Source organism: Manis pentadactyla, chromosome 4, assembly GCF_030020395.1.
Source record: "Manis pentadactyla isolate mManPen7 chromosome 4, mManPen7.hap1, whole genome shotgun sequence".
NCBI lineage: Eukaryota > Metazoa > Chordata > Mammalia > Pholidota > Manidae > Manis > Manis pentadactyla.
Genome location: NC_080022.1, coordinates 166,337,312 through 166,357,958, shown reverse-complemented (window position 1 = coordinate 166,357,958; position 20,647 = coordinate 166,337,312). Strand labels below are relative to the sequence as shown.

At 42.3% G+C, this 20,647-nt stretch overlaps 1 protein-coding gene across 2 annotated transcripts in view; it reads left to right on the top strand.

The window, feature by feature from the left end:
* The first annotated feature begins 10,468 nt into the window (after nucleotides 1-10,468).
* The window catches only part of IGF2BP1 (insulin like growth factor 2 mRNA binding protein 1), a 36,719-nt gene continuing 26,540 nt past the window's right edge, over nucleotides 10,469-20,647 (top strand). For both annotated transcript variants that reach the window (XM_036879758.2, XM_036879757.2), the window contains exons 1-2: nucleotides 10,469-10,884; nucleotides 12,011-12,071. In XM_036879758.2, coding sequence (XP_036735653.1) covers nucleotides 10,710-10,884; nucleotides 12,011-12,071 — 236 coding nt within the window. In that variant the 5' untranslated portion in view covers nucleotides 10,469-10,709. The remainder of the gene's footprint in view (nucleotides 10,885-12,010; nucleotides 12,072-20,647) is intronic.

The following is a 20,647-nucleotide window of genomic DNA, read 5'->3' as shown; positions in this document are numbered from 1 at the left end:
AGATATATGATTTATTAATGTTTTCTCCCAGTTTATGGTTTGTCTTTTTATTCTCTTAACAATATCTTTTATGGAGCAGAAGTTTTTAAAATTTCGATGAAGTAAAATTTATCAAGCAGCCTTTAATAAATTTTGCTTTTGGTGTCATATCTAAGATATCTCTGCCTAACAACCCAAAGTCACAAAGGTTTTCCCCTAGAAGTTCTACAGTTTTTGGTTTTACAGTTAGTTACATGGCCTCAATGATTATGTTTAAGTATATGATTTAGTTTTCATATATAGAATAGGGTACAGAAGGAAATTAATTTTTGCATATGCATATCCAGTTGTTCCAGCACCATGTGCTGAAAAGATTATCCTTTCTCCACTGAGTTGTCATTATACCTTTGTATAAAATAAATTGTGATATATTGTGAGTTGCATTGGGATTTTTAAGTGCTCCGCTGCAATTAAGGCAAGAGCAAGGACTTGGGGTCCAGGAACACTTGGGTTAGGATCCTGGTCTTGCTACCTATCTGGCATAGTTGACTATGAAGTAGAAACAGTGATACTATCCACCTCAGGGTGTTTACAATGTTCTGCTCTCTGTCTCTTTTTTTCTCTTCTGCACTCTTCCTAAGCAAAGTACAGGAACTGGGAAAGCTGGTTTTGAGTAATGCTTCACAAACCGTAGAGTCTCCAGATCCAGGGCTCTCAGAAGGAAAGAAGGAAGGTATAATGGGTGCGGTAGTATTCACAAGCTATTTTCAGCCAGTTGGGAGATCTAACACAAATTGGACATTTGCTCCAGGCAAGGTGGTGTGGTCAAATTCCAATGCCAAGTTCCTTTGCTTTTGGTGGAAATAGTATAACCTCTTGCTACTTATGTAGAGCAGAAGCTCTGATTAGTCACTAAATATGAGAACAATTTGTTACTATTTGATCAATGGAGTTTTTTGATAGGCAACATTTTTCAAAACATTGGGCTTATGGAGAAATAATAAAAGAGATCTTAGGTGGTGAAAATAATGGAAACCACTCACTCAGAGAAAGGAAGCACCGTGGATCCTGCTCTGAGGTTTCCAGTGTGTTGAAAGCCCACAGCAAGAAACTCCCAGACTGATGAGAAAGAAATGGGCTTCACCCTTAGAGGTTTCCAGTGAATGCCAATGAAAACGAAAACAGCTCAAGCATGGGATTTGACAAGGGGCAATGTGTCTGCAAGGTCCAGGGCAGACTGGGCAGGTGTGAATCTGAGTACTTGCTTCCTGTTGTTTACCATGCTGGTCCTAAATTTCAGCACATACCATCTCAGTTTATTATGAATACATGTATAATTAATCAGAACTTTAGCTAAAGTCAAGCCACATCCGTGATTGATCAGGGTGAGTTGCAGTTAAACCCTGAACCCTAGTTGCTAATGGAAGGAGAATTTCTGGTTGCTTGAACTCTTGAAATAGTGGATGATCCTAAATTATCCCCTGTTTGGCTTGTAAAAGTATTCTGGGATGATTCATTTGAATATCTATTTGACCTCTTTTTTTTTTAAGTATGTAACAAAAATATAATAGTCTAGAAATCTTGAAAAATATATAGAGTCAAGAGAGAAACAGGAACAGAGAAATTCATGAATTTTCTCAAAACTAGTTACTGTTCAGTTTTTTTCAGACATTTTATTTCACTCAATTTTTATTACAAAATAATTATACTTAACATAGATAGTATAAATTGTACATGTACAGTTTCAAGAATAATAAAACAAACACTTGTGTAGCCACTACTCAGATGAAGAACTAGAACATCCATCCTGATATCTTTGTAGTGCCTTTTATGTCTACAATCATTCCTGTGCCACTTCCCAGAATTAACCACATTCTGGAATTTTATCATTCTCTTTCTTTTCTGGATGCATCCCTAACTATATGTTGTTTAGTTTTGCATATTTTTGAACTTATATAAATGGAACCATAATATGTATATTTCTTTATTCTCTGGTGCTTAAAACATTTTTTTAAAAATTAGCATTGTGAAATTCACCCATGTTGGTACATGTTGCTAAGTGTATTCATTTGTTTTATTGATCAAATTTTCCCATGCAAGTATACCCAGCTTTACTTATGCATTCTCCTGTCGAACATTTGTAGGATTTTTAGGTTTTTATGAACAATGCTACTGGGCATATTCTTGTATATGCCTCTGGGTATTCATGTGCAAGAGTTTCCGTAAGGTAATTTCTAGTCTTTGATGCATATGTAGTTTTATTTTGTTTTAAGATGGTCCCAGTCATATGGACTATATAAGCACAAATACTCAATTTTGTGATGTGCACTTTTGGTAAACTTCCCCCAGTTTTTTTAAACTCTCTCTGAACATAATTTTTAATGGCTACAAAATATTTTACCTAGTGGCTGTGTTAGAAGTTACTTGAAGATTTTCCTATTTTTAAGCATTTACATCGCTAATGTTTTTTCTTGACAATGATAAATAACACATCTTTGTTAATTAAGGTTTTTCTTGAGATTCTGAAAAAGCTAAAAATTCTTTTTGCCTTTTAGAATCATGATAAAATACACATAAAATTTAGTGTTAACCATTTTAAGTGGCATTAAATACATTTACACCATTGTGCAGCCATCACACTCTTCATCTCAAGAATTTTCTCTTCCTCTGAAGCTGAAACTCTGTGCCTATTAAATACTAACTCTCCGTGCCACGCTCTAATCTCAATCCCTGTAACCACTATTCTACTGTCTCTCTGAATTTGACTATTCTAAGTCTCTCTAAAAGTGGACTCATATATTTGTATTTTTGTGTCTGGGTTATTTTACTTAGCATAATGTTTCTAAGGTTCATCTATGTTGCGGCAGGTATCAGGATTTCATTCCTTTTTAAGGCTCAATAAAATGTTTTATATATAGGATTTTGGTAGAAAAGTTACTCAGAAGTGCAGTTGGTAAGTCAAACTGTATATTTAAAGGTTTTTGTTGCCTTAAAATTGTTCTCTCACACAGCCATGTGGAATGTTCTATTTCACTATATTCTTACTAGTAATTAGTATTATAAATTAAAAACACAACAAAGGACTTTGTTATTTTCATGACCTGCTTCAAATGGGCTTGCCTTCTCCTTGAGAGTTCATAGTTGCATTGATAGCTAGGATATTCAATAAATATCTGTTATGGGCAGGTAGCTCTGCCAGATATCCTGAGAATCACCAAGATTGAAGGCTGTCTTGGGGTGGCATTTTTGTTTGGATGACATACAAAATAACAAATCATTACATGGTTAACTGTGTCTAGCTACATTCCCAGAGGGAAGACCCAAAGAGGGCTCTTGGCAGGAGGTGGGTGTGGACTGTCCATTGAGATCATCTGGGCTGTATGGCATCAAGGGAGTGCAGGATGGCAGAGGATGTGCAACTAACTTCCATGATTGCTGTTGTCTGCCTGAAGCCTAGAGTGGGGAAGAATTCTGAAGCTCTTTGACCAGACACAAGGCAGACGGTGCCTGCTCATCTGCGGATGCTGGGTACAGGACTGTCATGGGAGTGACAAGCCTAGAGATGCCCCTTGGTTGCTATTCTTCATGTAGACCAATACGCCTTTTGAATGACTGCATTTGAATGACCTGTATTTCACCTCATGATTGCAGAGTATTTACAAGAAAAAGAAAGAAGAAAGAAAGAAAGAAAAAAAAAGAAAGTAAGAAAGAAAGAAAAGAGAAAAGGGAAAGTAAAGGGAAGGAAAGAAAAGAGAACGAGCTTACAGGCTGGACATGGCATTTTCTCTGATCACACTGACCATCTTCTCAGTATTAAAATTTACTTATTTAATATATATTTTTGGACACCTGTCAGCACTGTTGGACTCCCTGGTGATATGTAATGTCTGCCCTCAAGGATTTGATACCTAAAATGCTAATAACAAAATCAGTCATAAGCAACATAAGAAACAGGAAAATGATACAAAGAAGTAAAAATGTCTAGTGAGGGTTCAGACAATAAATATGAGGAGGTGTGGGGTCTGAATCACTCTGCCATTTTCCTAAAAAATATAACTAGTTTCTCCCTTTAGTGTATAAAATAATTCAAGCATCTCTGTATCCTGCCACTTCCCCAAAAATAACAGTTTGAATGATCACAAATTCCTGATGGTGAGAGAGGAAGAAGGGAAAGGAAAGCAGTAAGGAAAAGGATAGAAAATTTGATTCAAAAGAGGGAAGAAAGGGGTTGAGAGGCAGAGGAGTCAGAGAATAATAAAAGGGGAAAGAGAATTAACAAAGAAAAAAGAAAAATTGAAAAGAGGGTAAAGGTAAAGGGGGAGGGGGAAAGGAATTGACAGTGTCGGGAGGAGGAAGAAAAATGGAGGAACAAAAGGAGGGGGGGAGAGAGGGGGGGGATGGGGGAGGGGCAGAGAGGAAGAGGAAGATAGGGGGCGAGATCCTGAACCTCATTTCAGAGCAATTTAGAAACAACTCTAATATTTGATTCCTACACACTTTATAAGCACATTTTGAAATGAAAAGAAAATCATAAAAATTTATTCAATACTTTATCATATAAATGCTGACCAAATACTTTCAGGTTATATTTAAGAATGCAAGTGAAATTGTGTGAATAATAATTCTTGAAATTTTGAGAATGTTTATGGGAGAAGTGGGCGGACCAAAAAGCTTTCCAGATTGCTAACTCATGAAAAAAAGAAATCACTTTTAGAATTGTATCTCAATTTAGTCAAACAACCAGCTTTTAAAAAAATAACATACTATTAGGCTGGGTCCTTTTTTCTGTAAAACTGGTTTGTTTTACAAAGACAGATTGAGTGTTTTTAAGGAGAATTTGGTGATGAAATATTAGGGAAATAGTATATAAATTAATTTTTAAAACTTAAGTAGAAAAAAAACTAACAGCACTCTCTCTTAAGCGCTCTGAAATATCTGAGACAGCTCCTGAAAAAAAAAAATCCTAACTAGAAACAGGAGTAAAAGAAGTTGATTTTATCATCAGGAGTAAAATTTTAAACAAGCAAACAAAAACAATTTGCTTTCCAGATAAAAGAATTCTTAGTCTTAAAAAGCATAGAAAGCTACAATTTAATTAACTCCATGCAGTGTGATGTTCTGATTAATTCTGAATTAAAATAATTTAAATCTTTAGAAGATACATAGATTTCAAGTACAAAATTGACTTACTACTATTCTCACCTTAAACAATACCTAGGTATGGATTCCTTCTCTTTTGTTGCTTTTTGTAATTTGTTCTATTTTGAAAAACATTTATTTCCTTATGTTTTCTTGAAGAGTACAGTTCTCCACTCCACCAGTGAACCAGTGATCTATTTTGCATTTTGTGAAAAATAGGGACTAAACAAAGTTGCTCATTATCTTTTAACCAAATGATTATGGAGTAAAAAAAAATGCCAAAGGCTGTGTGAGGAATGTTACTGGCCATTTCTTTTACATGTGTCAGTAGGGAATAGTGTGGTATAAGTTTAACTTATTAACAAATTGAATTTGAAAATACCTATTTTTAAAAATTTAATGAAATAAACGATTCCCTTCCTTATCTAAAAAGTTTCTACATTGCAAACCTGAGCCAAAACAAAAACTGAGTTTTGCTACACACTATGTGACCCATAGAAAAACAAACAATTGTTCTTAAAGTTCTTTTTTCTCTTGAGTCTCTTCTATCTCTGGAATAAACATATTTCTTCCTAAGTTTTAATTAGAAAGAACACTTCTAAATACTAATTGGAAGGAGGAAATATCCTTTTCTGCTTATAATTCCCTTTCACTTTATGAGTTATGTTAAACACATAATTATCCTTATTTATTTGACAGGAGAAAATGCTGCTTGTGCTTTTAAATTGGGACTAATTTACACTTTTTCAAAGTTTATAGACATTTTAAATAATCACACTAAGACTTCAAGTTGCAAGAAGAAACAAAATATCTCAAGGCAAAAACAATGAAAAAACAAGTAAATAACAACAAAATAGATAAAAAACAAGCAAAAAAAAAAAAATTCCTCCAAAAACTCTGAAGTTAAAGTAGCCATGTCAGATGTGAATTTTTTTATTTTATAGAAACCATTATTTTACTTCAAAATTGATCGATTCTTTAGAAAATACTGAAAAACTATATTTTAACATATTTCCCTGCTTTCCATATTTTTGTGTCCTCTTTTGTAAAAATGCTAATTTTTTTTAGTATAGTTGATATACAATATTATATTGGTTTCAAATATACAATATGGTGATTTGTAAAAATGCTAAATTTTAAAAATAGAAAGTCACTGACAAATACTAGATTTAAAATGCAATATGTATTCTGGAGATTAATCCAAAGGAGCTATTCTAAAAGAGAAATAAAGTTATTGCCCTAAAATACCTATTCAGCACTACTTTCAAAAGTAAAAAATTTTATGTAACATATATCTACAAATAATGATTAATGATTAACTTACATCTACTAGACTAAATGTTACAGTTGACTAAAAATTATAGTTATGAAAACTTTGAGGCAGCATGGGCAAATGATTATGGTATAAGAGCAAGTGAAAAATTAAGACAAAACTAAGATGACAAAATATAAAACTATTACAAATGGACACTGAAAAATATTTAAAAATAAAATTAATTTTGTATGACGATGCAATTTTTTTTCACTTATAATTTAAATTTCTTAGAAAATTGTTTTACTCAAAATTTTCTCTCTACAAATATTTGCATGTTCACATTGAAGGAAAATGGATCAGAATCCCATCCTTAAAATGGAGTCAAGTTTCAGTGTTTCTGATTTCAGAGAACTGAATTCAGTAACTAGAGCAAACACTTCTCCAGGAAAAATGAAGGAGGAAGAAGGGAACAAAAAGAAGTGTCACAACAATAAGTGTAATAAAATATTGTTAATAATAATTATTAAAGAAAATTTATCCTGCAGCTTTATTTTTAACTCTTACAAACTAAATTCTGCATTGAAGATTAATTTTTCTCAAAGAAGCTGTGTAGAAAAAAACTGGTAACAAATACAATGTTTATCATTTTTTTAGTAATAATAAAACAAAACAAAACAAGACAAAACAAAGAAAAGGAGGATGATAGATTATGGCATTCCAAGTTGGCCCCTTCCTCTCCCTAACCTAGCAATGTTGAGTCTTGACAAGGAATAACCCTTCTCTCAGGTTAATTTTAGTGCTGGGCTCACTCAGAGAGAGATGAAGCACCAATCAGCATCATTCAGTACCCCCAACCCCAGCCTAAAATAGCCAGGTCACTGAGGCAAAACTGATTTGGGGGCTAAAAAGGTTTGCACCTTGCCCTAGCTGCTTCTTCTATCTTGTGTTCTTGCGGCCTCTGACTACACACAGAAGCCCGGGGGGGAGAGGGGAGGGGCACGGTTTAGAATTCCGTGAAACATTTGACTTTTAAAAAGAACTCATCACTTTCAATTTAGCAATTGGTACATTTTAAATTTAGTATTTATATTTTCTCCTCGGTCATCTTAAAACATTAAAAAAATTAATCTTAGCTAACATTTAGACTTCTATTACATTTTAAAATGGAAAACATCAACACAAAAGTCCACTGAATTCAGTGATTACTTTTAAAGTTTTTGGTTCTCTTTGAATCTAGGATGGTAAAAGGGGAACTGCATTTCACAGGCATTTAGTTTTGGATAGAGATTTTTGTGGGGTGTAACTTGCTTTTGTTTTAGGAATGAAAGGATAGGGTAGTAGGTATGTTCCCCAGGGAGAAACACTGAGAGGTGCTACTATTAATTACTGGAAATTTAAATTAGATGAAAGAAACAGTACTTGAAAATTTCTGTGAACTGGTATGCCCTGCCTAGTACCCCCTCTTTTCCCCAATATAACAGAAAAGATTTAAGGAGATTGGGGCTCCTACTTAGGAAAAGGCCAAGGCACAGAACAGCCTTTCTGAGACCATCTTTTAGCCCTTTCAAAGTCCACACACATCATTAGGAAAAGTCCCCGGGCAACAGACAGATATATTCTGGCCAAGATCAAGATAAATTTTTTTTCTTCTGTACTCTTAATTTTCCTCTGAATTCTCTTTGCTCTGCAGTTTGCATTAGCTTGTTTCTTCATTAAAAAATTTTTTACTGAATGCCTACTATGGGGCAGGCACCGTTTCCAGCTCGCTGATTTGTGTTAAAATTATGTTTATGGTCAAGAGCTTAAGATTTAACAGTCAGAAACGGGGGGGGGGGGCGGTCGGAGGAGGTGTAAGGGGTAAGACATGTCTCCTACCTTCTTGGATAGGAAACACTTTTTCCCTTCCTACTCAGCAACTAATAGCTTATAGTATTTTAATTTGTTGTCCCGTGGGAAGGAAAAAAATCACGAAAACAAAAATTCGACAAACACGTGGCTGGCTAGAACAAAACACGGATTTGGAGGGTGGGTTTTGAAGGTAGTGGAGCCAGGGAAACTGAGTTGGAAGCCCGCCTGCGCCCCCACACCCGAGCCCCATTTCTTTTCAGCGCGCGGGGGGAACCGGGAGGGGGACAAAGGTGCGGCATGTCCTCTTTTAACTCCCAACTTTTTGAATGGTCTAAGATCGTCTGGCAGCAGAGCGGTGCGCCGAAGTAGGAGTCAGCTCACTGACTCTGCAAACAAAAAATAATAAGAAAAAATCCAAGGCATTTATATCGGTGCAGCTAACACGTGTTGCGGAGTCGGCCCGGGCCGCAGGCGACTGAGACAATGGGGTCGGGGACGGGGAAAGGGAGAGTGACCCCCTTCCTCACCTGCCCTCGTAGCTCGCGTGCCCCCGACAGAATTATTTCTCCCTCCCGCAGAACCCGGCGCAAACCCCGAGCTTCCGCCCAGTTCAGAGACTCTGGCATTACTGGGGGTCCACCCCCTCTTCCCCAGGTTCCCTGGCCAAGGGCGCTCCAGGGTCCCTGGGGAACTACTCCCTGGCGCCGTCCCAGCCCCCGTCGCTTGAAACTCGTTGGCCTCGCTGGCCACTCGGCCCGGGATCTCGGTTGCGCGCGAACCGCGCGTCCCGCTCTCCGCCGCGTATCCGGGACTCCGAAGCGCGCGGCGAACTGCCCCCTCCCCCACCGCCGAGACGGGGTGCGACCGCCCACGTGTCGCCCCTGGCCCAGTCGGGTGCGTCCCCCGGGCTCCCGGGCCGAAGGATCCGGAACGAGTTGGTCAAAGGCTGGGAAAGGGACCCGGGCGGATCCGCTTCCCCTCTGCAGGAACGGACGGGGGAGGGGCCCCGCCGCCCCCTCCTCTGAGCTCCCGCCCCTCGCTACCCTGAGCGCCGAGCGGAAATTACCCCCTCCCCCCGCGGGTCTGACCTGGGGACGTGGGCGGGGCTTCGCGCTCGGCCCCCAGCCCTCGACCCCTCTCCCGCCTGGATCCAAATCCTGCGCCCTAGACAAAGTTCCGAGACCCGAACCCGGCGCGAGGAAAGCTGCTGTCGCCGTCCTGGGTGGGGTGGGCGGGCGGAGGGGACTCCACCTGTCTGCCCGCGAGTCAGGGAAGGAGGGGATCGTTCATATCTCCACCCGGTCACTCCCTCCCTGAGACCTCCCCCTTTGCTTCGCCCTGGTCGGCTCGCGCTACCACTCCTCTTCCTTCTCTCCACTCCTCCCTCTCCCCTGGGGTCATTTTGGGCCGGAGACGTGCGTTCTCCCCGGACCCCGAGACATTCTCATTTAATAGCCAAGTCCCGGGTGTGAGCCACCCTTCTCCCGTGGGAATCCTGAAGCACGATTTCCTGAGGATCCCTCGTTCCCAGCCGTGATCCCCCGTGTTCCCAGCTTCCCGCTTCCGCGCTCGTAAGGCCCCCTCGGTCCTGGATTCCCGGAGGCTGGGGCCGGGAAGGCCGAGACGCCCCACTTGAAAAATCTAGAGGAAAAGCTCCTTTCTTTTTAAATCGTATGCTCGCGCGACCCCCTCCAGAAGACCCCAGAGTCCTCAGCTTCCCTTTGTCTGTCTCGGCCGCCCCCCGCCTGTCAGTCGCTCGCAATTAACCAGGGTGGGGTGGGCACACTCTCCCCACGCCTAAGAGTAAAATAAAACCGTACGTTTTACCCAGAAAGAGGTGGGAGATTCTGGGCCCGACCACCCTCCCCCGAGCTAGGGCCGGGGTTGGGGGATGTGTGGGGGCGGGGCGCCTCCCTAGGGGTCAGATTCTTGCAATGGGGGAGGGGGCAAGCAGGCTTCGGGACCCCCCCCCATCCGCCCAGTTTAACCCCCGGGTGGGTTGGGTGTGCCCCCACCCCCCGCGGGAGGTCGGTGGGATGGGCCCGGCCGGAGGGCCTAAGGGCCTAGAGGCGTCGGGGGGTCTTCCCTCGTTCGGTGGGTGGGGGCTTTCACCACGTGGCTTCGCCTTTTTTTTTTTTTTCCGCTCCATTTTTTTTCAAGTCGATTTTATTTAGAGGCGGCGCCAGGGCGGTCGCGGAGAAACGTGACACACTAGCCCGCTCGAAGGGGATTCGGACTTAAGAGAAGGAGCCGCGCCGCGTCGTCCGCTTCCCAGCGCGCCGAGGGCACTTCTCCCGGGCCTCGCCGAATTCTGCCGCGACCTCCGCGTGCCCTCCCCGCCCCGGGCTGCGGACAACTTCTGGGTGGGGTGCAAAGAAAGTTTGCGGCTGCCGCCGCCCTCCTCCCGCCTCTCGGCCTAGGAGGCTCGCCGCCTGCGCCCGCTCGCTCGGCCTTGCCAGGGATCGCGTCCTGCCCGGAGACCGCCACCATGAACAAGCTTTACATCGGCAACCTCAACGAGAGCGTGACCCCCGCGGACTTGGAGAAAGTGTTTGCGGAGCACAAGATCTCCTACAGCGGCCAGTTCTTGGTCAAGTCCGGCTATGCCTTCGTGGACTGCCCCGATGAGCACTGGGCGATGAAGGCCATCGAAACTTTCTCCGGTAAGAGTGCACCCAGCTCCCCGGAAAACCACAACGAAACCCCTGAACAACGGAGACGTGCTCCTCCTCTTTTCCTCGCCCGCCAACTCTCTCCCCTTGGCTTGCGGGGCTCGGCCTCAGTGCCGACCCTCCTCCCACCTCCTTCGAGGCCCCCTCCACCCCCCACTCCCCCTTCGCGCGGAAATATTCGGCATTGCCTCGCCCCTTCCAGCCGAGAAGAGGCTGGGGGCATTCGTGAGGTGAACCCCCCCAGCCCCACGCCGACGGGGCGAGCGGTCCCCACCGAGGCGACCCCCGTCTGGGCGTTAGTTCCACGTCAGCCGTTCCCTCTCCGAGGCTGGACCCCCGCCCCAGCGCCAACACCCCCAGTCTCCCTTCCTCCGCCCTAGGCCTTTCCAGGCGGGGAAGGGGGTCCCAGCTCCGTTTCCCAGCTCTCGGGTTTCCGCCGGCACTGCCGCCTTCGGGCAGACCTGAGAGGAAGCCTCCCGCCCAGGGCCCGGGGCTTGAGCCATTTTGATTTGAAAGTGGGGCGTGAGCGGGGTGGCGCGGCGGCGGCGCCGGGTCGCCATGCTGCTTCCCGAGACGCCGAGGCTGGGCCGAGAGGCGCGCGCCGCGGCTGCCGGGGACCCTCCCTGCGGGGTCTCTCCTCCCGACCGGCCCCGACAGGTGACCGCCCCGCTGCCCGAAGCGCTTCTCCTCGGCTGGACGGAAAAATAAAGTTTCATTCGACACCTTCCCCCCGCCCCGACACACTTTGGGGAGAACCGGGGAGTCCTTTCTCTAGGCGCATTCTCCTTGCTGCTGGGAGGGGTAGGGGCAGGCCGCCCACATAAACGCCCTCGGACCTCTCCCAAATTGGGGTCCCAGAGCGATCCGCTGCCCAACTAGCTTCTGTACTAACGAAACAAAAATTAAGAAAACACAGTAATAATTTTATAGATTCCACCATTCCTTAAGCGACCTTTTCGCTTCCGGCTGCGGAACCTACTGCCTGGATTCCTAGGAAGATCTAAAATCCCAGTAACTCTTGAATTGCTCTAATGTGTCCTCCTTTTCCCGCCCCCCACCCCTTAACTCTTATTGTTAAAGCTTTCATACTGCCTTTTTTTTTTTGTTAAATCTTTAGGGAAAGTAGAATTGCAAGGAAAACGCCTGGAGATTGAACACTCGGTCCCCAAAAAACAAAGGTAGGAAAGAGCTCATCTGTGGATGTGGGGTGGGGGGAAGCTTGGGGTCGCTGAGACTGTGTTCAGGGGTCTATGGTGTCTCCAGTGGAAGAAACCCATTACTGGCCTTCCCACCCCCAACTCCGGATGTTGGGGGCAGGGAGGGAAGATTGGCTAAGATCTTGTAATGGGTAGTTTACCGCTTGTAAAAAAAAAAATGCTGAGGCCGGGGTGGACTTAGAGATGTTACTTGGAGAAGTAAAAGGGAAAAAATCAATAGGGGGGAAACCTTGCAGAGTTTGTTTCAGGTGTATGGGGAAGCTAACAAATCTTTGGAGTTCTGAGGCATGGACATTTCTGCAACTTCCTAGCAGGCCTCATTTTCCTTTCTCACTCTTCCCTCACCATAACTCATCAGTGGAATTGGGGAGAAGGGGGTTCTGCCCACTCTCTAAGGAGGTGGAATGAGTTTCTGCCTCCAAAGTAATTTTTTTGTGCTTTATATTTCTGCAACAGGCAAGGACGTTGTTTTTCTTCACGGACCTCTACCCCTAGTCCCTCACATCACACGTCCTCTGCTCTTAACTGGCTTTTGCTAAGAACATGCTTTGGTTGTACTGTCCTTTCTGAGCCCCCCCACCCCCTTCAACCCATTGTTGCAAGGGAACCATCTGGGATGAGATCTTTGTGTTCAGACTGAACTGGGACTCTTTGGAGGGTCTAGAACTCCCTGGATGAATGGTGTGTGTGTGTATGTGTGAGAGACACACAGTCTGTTTCAATACCTTTCTATCCTCACTTAAGCAAAGTGGATTTATCTCTATCATGTTATCCTATGGTGGATTTCAAATCTTTCATTGAACTCTGGCTGGGAAGTTAAGGACAGAGTCTTCAGCTTTCTGTGACTTTTAAAAACATGTTGGCAGTGCAGAGTTTTTTCATATTGCAGCCCCCAGTAGATCTTTGATCCTCTTGCTTCCCTCCCTTCACTTCACATGGAAACTTGCTGCATTTCAGAATAGTCTCTGGCTTTCTGGGTGGGAAGGTGGAGGTGGGCGGGTATACTTTGGAGGCTTTGAAGAGAGAGGTTCTGGAAAGTTTAACCTCAGATAACTGTTGAGAGAGGTTTATTTCGTTTGAGGTATTTTAAGTAACTTGGGACTATTGTATCCATAGATGATCAATATGGCTTATAACTATGTTTATAGAGCTTGTGATTTAACCTCCAGTGCTTGAAATACTCTTATTGGAAAGGCAATTAGAGTTAGGAGTAGAGGTAATAAAATCGGAAGTAGGTCTTATTATTTTGAAACATTTCCTGGAGATGGGAATAAGAAAAAAAATGCACACTGACACGAATGGATTTATTGAGAAGATATTTGAACTGAAAGCTGAGTATATGAAACATTGATGAGAAATATCCAGAATAGTTGGAATTCTGAAATAAATGAAAATTTTTCTTTTGCCCTCAAGAAAGTTTAAATTTTAAAGGGTAAGAAATGAAAAGCAAGAAACAGCAAAATGTGATGAAATGGAACCCCAAACATTTGTATTTAAATTTTCATGGTCTTCATATTTATGGATCTTTTTCCCTAAGCCATCTGCTTGCTTTCAGGCCATTTTAGGCTCCTCCTTTTTCCTTGCAAATGCGTAACCGAGGGCTTTCTTGAGTTGGGAGGGGGTGGGGTTTGTGAGAAGAGTGGGTATAAAATCTTCCACACCCATATTAAATTTGATCTTCTGTGCATTCTCCCCCTTCCTGAAACAATTTTTGAGGACATTGAGTCAGTTATGTGTTTGTGTGGGGTGGCGGTGGTAAGAAGACACTTAATTTTTCTAGAATGAATCAATTTTTGAAGTTTTAGGATTGAAAAAGTTTGTTTTCATGAGGTCAGTTTGCTCTATTATTTTGTGTTCTTTGAAGGGAGCACATTTTTAATCTGTCTGAAAAGTGTTCTTTGAAGGGAGCACATTTTTAATCTGTCTGAAAAGTATTACTTTAGTTGGTTTGTTACTGGCTTTTCAATCTTCTGAATGTATAGAACAGGAACTAGTTAAGTAACTATGACTAATACATAAGGAAAATGAACAACTGTGCATATATGCTTTGTGTTTTCAGTGGTTAGAAAATAGAACTCTTATTAATGCACACAGTTCCAAATGAATTATGACTTTAAGTGTTTCTAAAAGATTCATAAAAACCTAACCTAAATGGTCCTGTTTTTTTTTTTTTTTGGTTTGTTTGGTTTTTTTTAGAGGGGGAATCAAATAAAAGATAGAGCAATTACCTCTGAGCAACCCTGATTTTGAAATATTAATATATTCTATTCTAACTTTGTAACTATTTGATAAATACAATTTGTACCTTTTTAAGAACCCCCGAGACTGAACACTATACATTTAAACTGGAAACATAACCGGAATTTTTTAAATGGATCACATTAAATTTCCCTGGGAGTACCTTCACATACCTACCTCCTCTTAGTGTTGGAATCTTGGTCAACAATTACATCTTTTTGCTGAGAATTTGTAATATATTCACTGTGAAATACTAGAACGAAGGAGAAAAACCAAAAGCATTTTTAAAACAGTTGTGGAAAGGGATTTGTAATTGTTTTATTTTGAGAGACTTAAGAATAGTTAAGGTAAAGGGGTACCATTTTAGTGAGACTTGTTTATTTCAGGAGATGACTTGCTTTTTAATGGAATTAAACTTTGGTTCATTTACCCACTGTGTGCCTTTTTCTAGAGGAATGTGACCTAAAGATTGCATGCCTACTGTCAACTGGTGTCATCAAAATAAAAGGTGTTGCTGTTAAGAAATGAAAGAGATGTCTTGCATTTCTCTGTATGAAATGTGTTCAAGACTGATTTCCTTAGGTTAATGGTTTTTCTTTTCTCTAAGCTGACATTAAATGAAGTAGGCTTATATTTACTCTTTCCCTTGTATTTCCAACTATTAAACAACAAATAAAAATTGGTCTCATAGCCGTGTGTGAGAACTCTCAAAGAAGAAAGTGTTCAAACTTTTTTCTGATTTTACAGTTTAATTTTCTAAAGTTAGCTTTAAAAATCTCTGAGGAGTGTCCTGTAAATGGCAAAAATGTTATTATTTTTAAGAGACTTGCAGAGGCTCTAAAGAAATTATTGGATCACTAAATGTTTTCAAAACAAGCAAGAAAAAAGTTACCTTCAGGTATGAATTTGCTTTTAATGAAAATTGTTCTTAGGGGCTAAAAATGAATTAGGGGGGTTAAGGAACCAGGGAAGTCTTTTTAAAAAACAAAAGGTGTAAAAAGTACTGGAGGGGGGAGGATTTTCAAGTGCTTTTACTTGAGTGGTTGCAGTTGAAAGGTACATGAGATTTGTGTTCAACAAGTAATTTTAAAGTAGAAATAGTTTGACACTTTCAATAAAGTTTTCTTATTAATATTAGGTTAGGCTTTTTTTTGCCTTTAAGTACATTTAGAAAAATGATTGATAAAATTTTCTGCACTGTTTGGAAGAAAGGTGGAAATCAGTTTACTCTCCCCATTTTGATTTCTACCTAGAAAGTAAATTTTACAAATTCATAAATTCTGTATTCTTCACTGCTAGAGAAGTCCTTAACTCGTTATCACTTAGTGCTCAGTATTTCAAGATGACTTTTGTAAGGGCAGTGTATTGGCTGTCCTGTGGAAGAGCTGTAGAATTCCAGAACCCTTTAATTTCTGACCCAAAGTACAAAGATGAAAATTTACTCTAATGATTTCCCAGATGGGGAACTCTTGAATAAAGAATTGTAATTCTTATCACTAATTTATTCAAAGTATAGTTAACTTCCAAATGTAAAGTTTTAATGGCACAGCTTATGGTAGAAAAGCAAAATATTCTTATAATTATGTTTTAGAGATGAAGTGCATGACATTAGCAATTGGAAAATTCTTGATTTAAAGGTTCTGAGCTTCTAATCTTTTTAAATTACCCTAATATATGTCATTTGAATCTTGTTTTGCTTGTTTAGGTACTCTTGAGCTTTATTTTTTAAGTTTGTTTACTCTATACTTTATTGTGCAACAACCAGTTGACAAAGATACCATTGAGATAGGCTAGTGAGTATACAATTTCAAAACATTAAAAAAAATTACAGATCTGGTTGAGTGAAAAGGGGGAAACCAGCAAGTGTATTTGTTGAAGTTAGGGATTTTGTGTTGAAGAGATGTATAGGTTATACCTGTGTTGGTTTTTGGGTGAGGGGTAGTTGTGGTGGTGATGTCGTTAGGATAAATGTATAAACCAAAGGCGTCTGAAGAACAGACAATTTGCCAGCTGTTAGAATTTAAATTCAGTCGTGTTCAGCCCCCATTCTCTTAAAAGATTCTTAAAATGTGGCTAATACTTTCCAGAAAGTGCAGCTTAGATTTTGGGATGGGAGTGTTAGGGAGAGAAAGGGAAGGAAAAAAAAAAACAGCAGGGGAGACTGGAGAAATCAGAGGAGTTAGTCTTGTGTTGGAAATTCCAGACAGGGAAAAAAAGAGAGGTGGGGGGTTGGGTGGGTTTCCCGCTTCCCTTTTAAAGAGAAGCGGCCGGAGGCGCACTGTGACCCGCGCGCGCGAGGGGGGCGATGCAGACACCGGGTTGGGAAGACGGGTGTGGTAGATTCGGCGAAGGGCAAGGCTGTTTTTACTTTCGGAGTTGCCTGCCTTCCCTTCCCTTTTTCAAAAAGCAGAGAAAGTCACGGCGGCGCTGGAGGCGCTTCCTGGAGAGTCCGCGCCGGCCCGGCTGCCCTAACGCTTCCCCGCCCAGCACAGCCTCAGCCCCGCATCCCTGCCCTCCCGGCTTGGGCCCCCGCCTTGCTCTTAGAAAGAGCCCCAGCCAAGGAGCGTCCGCAGGCCCGGGCTCCGAGGAGGGCTTCCTTCCCTAGGGTCCCTGAGACCCTTAGTTCGAAGAGCCTCCAGGTCCCAAACATCACCCACGTGGAGAGTTTCTCCTGCTGCACGGGGCAGACCTTCCCAGCGTCTGGGTGTCTTCAGACCTTCCCATTGGAAGGCAAAAACAGGACCAGTGGGTAAATCTGAAGATGAGAGAGAGGAGTGTGGGTGGAGAGAAAATGGAGGTGCATGTAGTTATTGCCCTCTCCCAGTAGCTGAGGCCCCTTGGCTATGGAGCGTAGAACTTGAGAGTGAGCAGTGTCAAATAATCTGTGATCCTTAGAAAAATGGACTCCATGTCCCAAAAGCTGAAACAATAATAAAGGTAGTAATAGTAACCATAGATTCTGTGATAGATTTTATTAATGTTGTGAAGTAAAGACAGCAGGTCCAACAGTTGGCCACTGGATAGCCTTTGAAGATTCTTCTCAGGGTTTCAGCCAGTGTTTGACTCCACATCAGTATAAAACTTGCACACCATTTCCACCTGTGCCCAGCACATTTCTTCTCCTTGCCTACTCCATTTTAATTGCCTGTCGAATAAAAAGCAAGGTAAAGGTCTTTCAAAAGACATTTCACTCAAGAAAGTGTGTGCTCATTTGTTTATTGATCAAAGTTTGATTTGGCTAGAAAATGTGATAATCTAGGGGGAGCACCTGTTGTAACACAAACCCCTGCGAGGAAGCACTGCCAGCAGTGAGACTGGGAATGCCAGCAGCATTCCCCCTAATTTATTCTAGTAGCAGAACTTGGATATCCCCTCAGATTTTGTTCCAAGGAGGCTGTATAGCATTCAGTGGGTAGAAGGAGTTGTCCTCGTGTTGAACAAGCAGTTGTGAGACCTGCTTCTTACCTTGGCAGCTTGTAGGCTTGCAGTAAAATAGCTGAGGAATGAAGGAACAACAGGCTTGAATAAGCTTTCACCCTAAACACAGACACCTGAAATAAAACGTGTGTTGATTATGTGTAAATTACAGGAGAGAAGTAGGTCGAGACCTCATTTTAATAATAGTTGGAGAAAACCTGATAGCAAAGCACAGAAACGTGACTGTATACAGAGCAAACACCTCCAGAAATGCTGTCCTTTTGCCAAAGTCCACACGTCCAGGATTTGATGTTCTGGTATTGTGATAGAGAGTGTAGAGCATGGCTAACTATCAGTACACTTGTGAATGAAAGAGCAAAAGGCTGGATGATTTTTTAAATGTTTGACTGGGTTAAGCAGGTATTTTCAAGACACCTGACAACACGTTTGGTTATTTACGCAAGTGGCATTTTGGTAGCCAAGGGCATTTAAGAGACCTGTCTGGATGGGTAGGAATTTTGCTCCTAGTTTAGGGGAGGAAAAAATCTAGAGAGGAGACAGCAGAAGTGGAGGTCCTCTCTTCATTTTCTCTTTTCCTCTCATGTCTGTTTTGTGGAGTCTAGTTGAAACTCTCAACATTTCTTTAGGAAAACAGGGTTAAGGGAAACTTCATTTTTTTGTTCACTTTTAGTTAGTTTAAGTTAAACTAGACCTTCATCCAGATGTATTATTGGCCATACAAAATGGAAAATGTTAAGTTTGAGTGAAATTTGATAGGGTAGTTTAGTTGATTGGATCTAATTAGAATCTTTAATAAAATAAGAGAAGTCAGAAATTAAAAAAAAAACCCTTTTGTGTAAAGGCTGTTGGTGGGGTCTCAGTTCTTTCGCAGCAGCAAAGGGAGAACAGGACTCATTCAGATTTCTTGAAGCTCAAGAAGAGGGAGGAATCTCTATTGGGTCAGAATCTCCTGACCCACCTTAGATCCCCCTCAGCCCTCCATCCCAGTGTGGAGGAAAGGTGTCCGCAGGACAGCCCAGGGTTTAAAACCAACAGCTTGGGAGTGAGGCATTGACTGGGAAACCGGAAAGGTTATTTAACCCCCTGAAGCGTCCATTTCTGTAACTAAACTGGTACTATTCCACATTCGCCATTGTTATTAATACTATTTGTTTCAGGAATACACCTCTCTGCCTTCTGTCTTTGGACAGTATGAGGCGGCTTGGGGCATGTCTAAGGCAGTAGGTAGGTAGGGTGTCTTAGTACATCTGTGAATATGGCATGTAGTTTATGTGGAACAGTGATGAATATTGAAGAGGATTTATGTGTAGGGTGTCTGATAAACCTGTATGCTGAAAGGAATAATCACCTTTGGGAGAAGGAGGTGAAGCTCACCCAAGGCAGGCCTCCAGATGGGCTAGATTTTGGACTCTACAACTATGTCTCCTGCCCAACCTCTCAGACAAAAGGCTTGGAGAGGTGTTGGAAGCACAGTGGAGAATGCTACTTGTCATTACCTCTTAGGGGGGAGTGTGCATGTATCTTACTATTGTTGATGCCCTGAACCTGGGCCAGGTTCCTAGCTGAAATTTCACTTTGGTGCTGTCATCAAAGGGGCATGTAGGGTTAGGGACATTGGTGAGAGGGGAACCAGTCTAATTCTGCAAATGGGATAGGTGTAAGGAATCAGGGTGAGTCCTTCCTCTTGGGAGTCTGAGGACGGTAGAGAGCTGCTTCTCCCACCTGGTGGGAGGGAGATAGGCATGTTTTTTGTCTTAATATTCTGCTCTAGGTTAAGCTAACAAAGTAGGCATTCAGGAATTGGGGATCCCTAGGTGCCCAGGAAGTGGCTGCATACATTGTTCTTCCTGTGCCCTTGAAGAGGGCAAAGCCACAGTGGCCTCACTTTCTCTCCCTGGTCCCCTGGACTGGAAACAGTTCCCAAGATGAGCTCCAACTCCTGTCATGTCCACCCCTCTCTTCTCTTTTTGCTCAAAGGGTGCACACACATATGCACACAATGCACACACCTACAGCCCCCTTTTGACTTCTTAGTCCAGGGAATGAGGCTTGAACCTTTTCTTAGTGGGGTTGGCGGGGAGTGAGGGGAAGGAGGGGGAAGAAGGGCTTCCATCCTGATGTGGTTTTTGGCCATTTAATAGGCTTGTGACTTTAATCAGTTACTATAAAGGGTTTTACAATTAGTTTATGCAGAATGATGTGTGTGGTGTCTTTTCTGGAGTGGCATCTGGGATTGCTTGGGGCTTGTCAACTTTCCATTAGGTAGTCTGAGGAGTAGAAAATGAGGAGAGACGGCTGTTGAGTGGAGTAAACTTTTTGAGGATATCCAGAGTTAGAAATATTTACTCTGCTTCCTTCTCCAGGTCTGTAAGTTGCTTGGGAGGAGAAGTCCACCTGTAATAGAGTTAGTTGCTTTGGCAGGGTTTGGAGACGGAATCCTAAATTAAAGGGCAAAAATGATCCTTCGTAGAGGCTGTTGGTGGCTGTGGCCAGTGTGCTCTGAGCAAGGGTGAGACGGAGGAGGAGACAGCAGATTCAGAATATTTCTGCACTCTTAGAGACAGGGTCCACTCCGGCAACTTTATTCAGTGTAAAAGAAGGGAAAATCTAGCTGACTGAAGTTTTTACCTAGAGAGTTTTCCTCCCCATGTTAATACCATAGGATTCAGAGCTGCCCCTTCCAGCTTTCTAGAATAGGGAAGAGTGATACCTGTCCAGAATAAGCTGGGGGTAGGCAGGGGTGGAATACTATGATCTTCACAAACCTCATGTATCTCTTGAGATAATCTTTCTTTTACTTTCCTAGCCTCCCGATTTGCTGAATGAGTAGTTTCCTTTATGAACTTCTAACCTGAGGATGA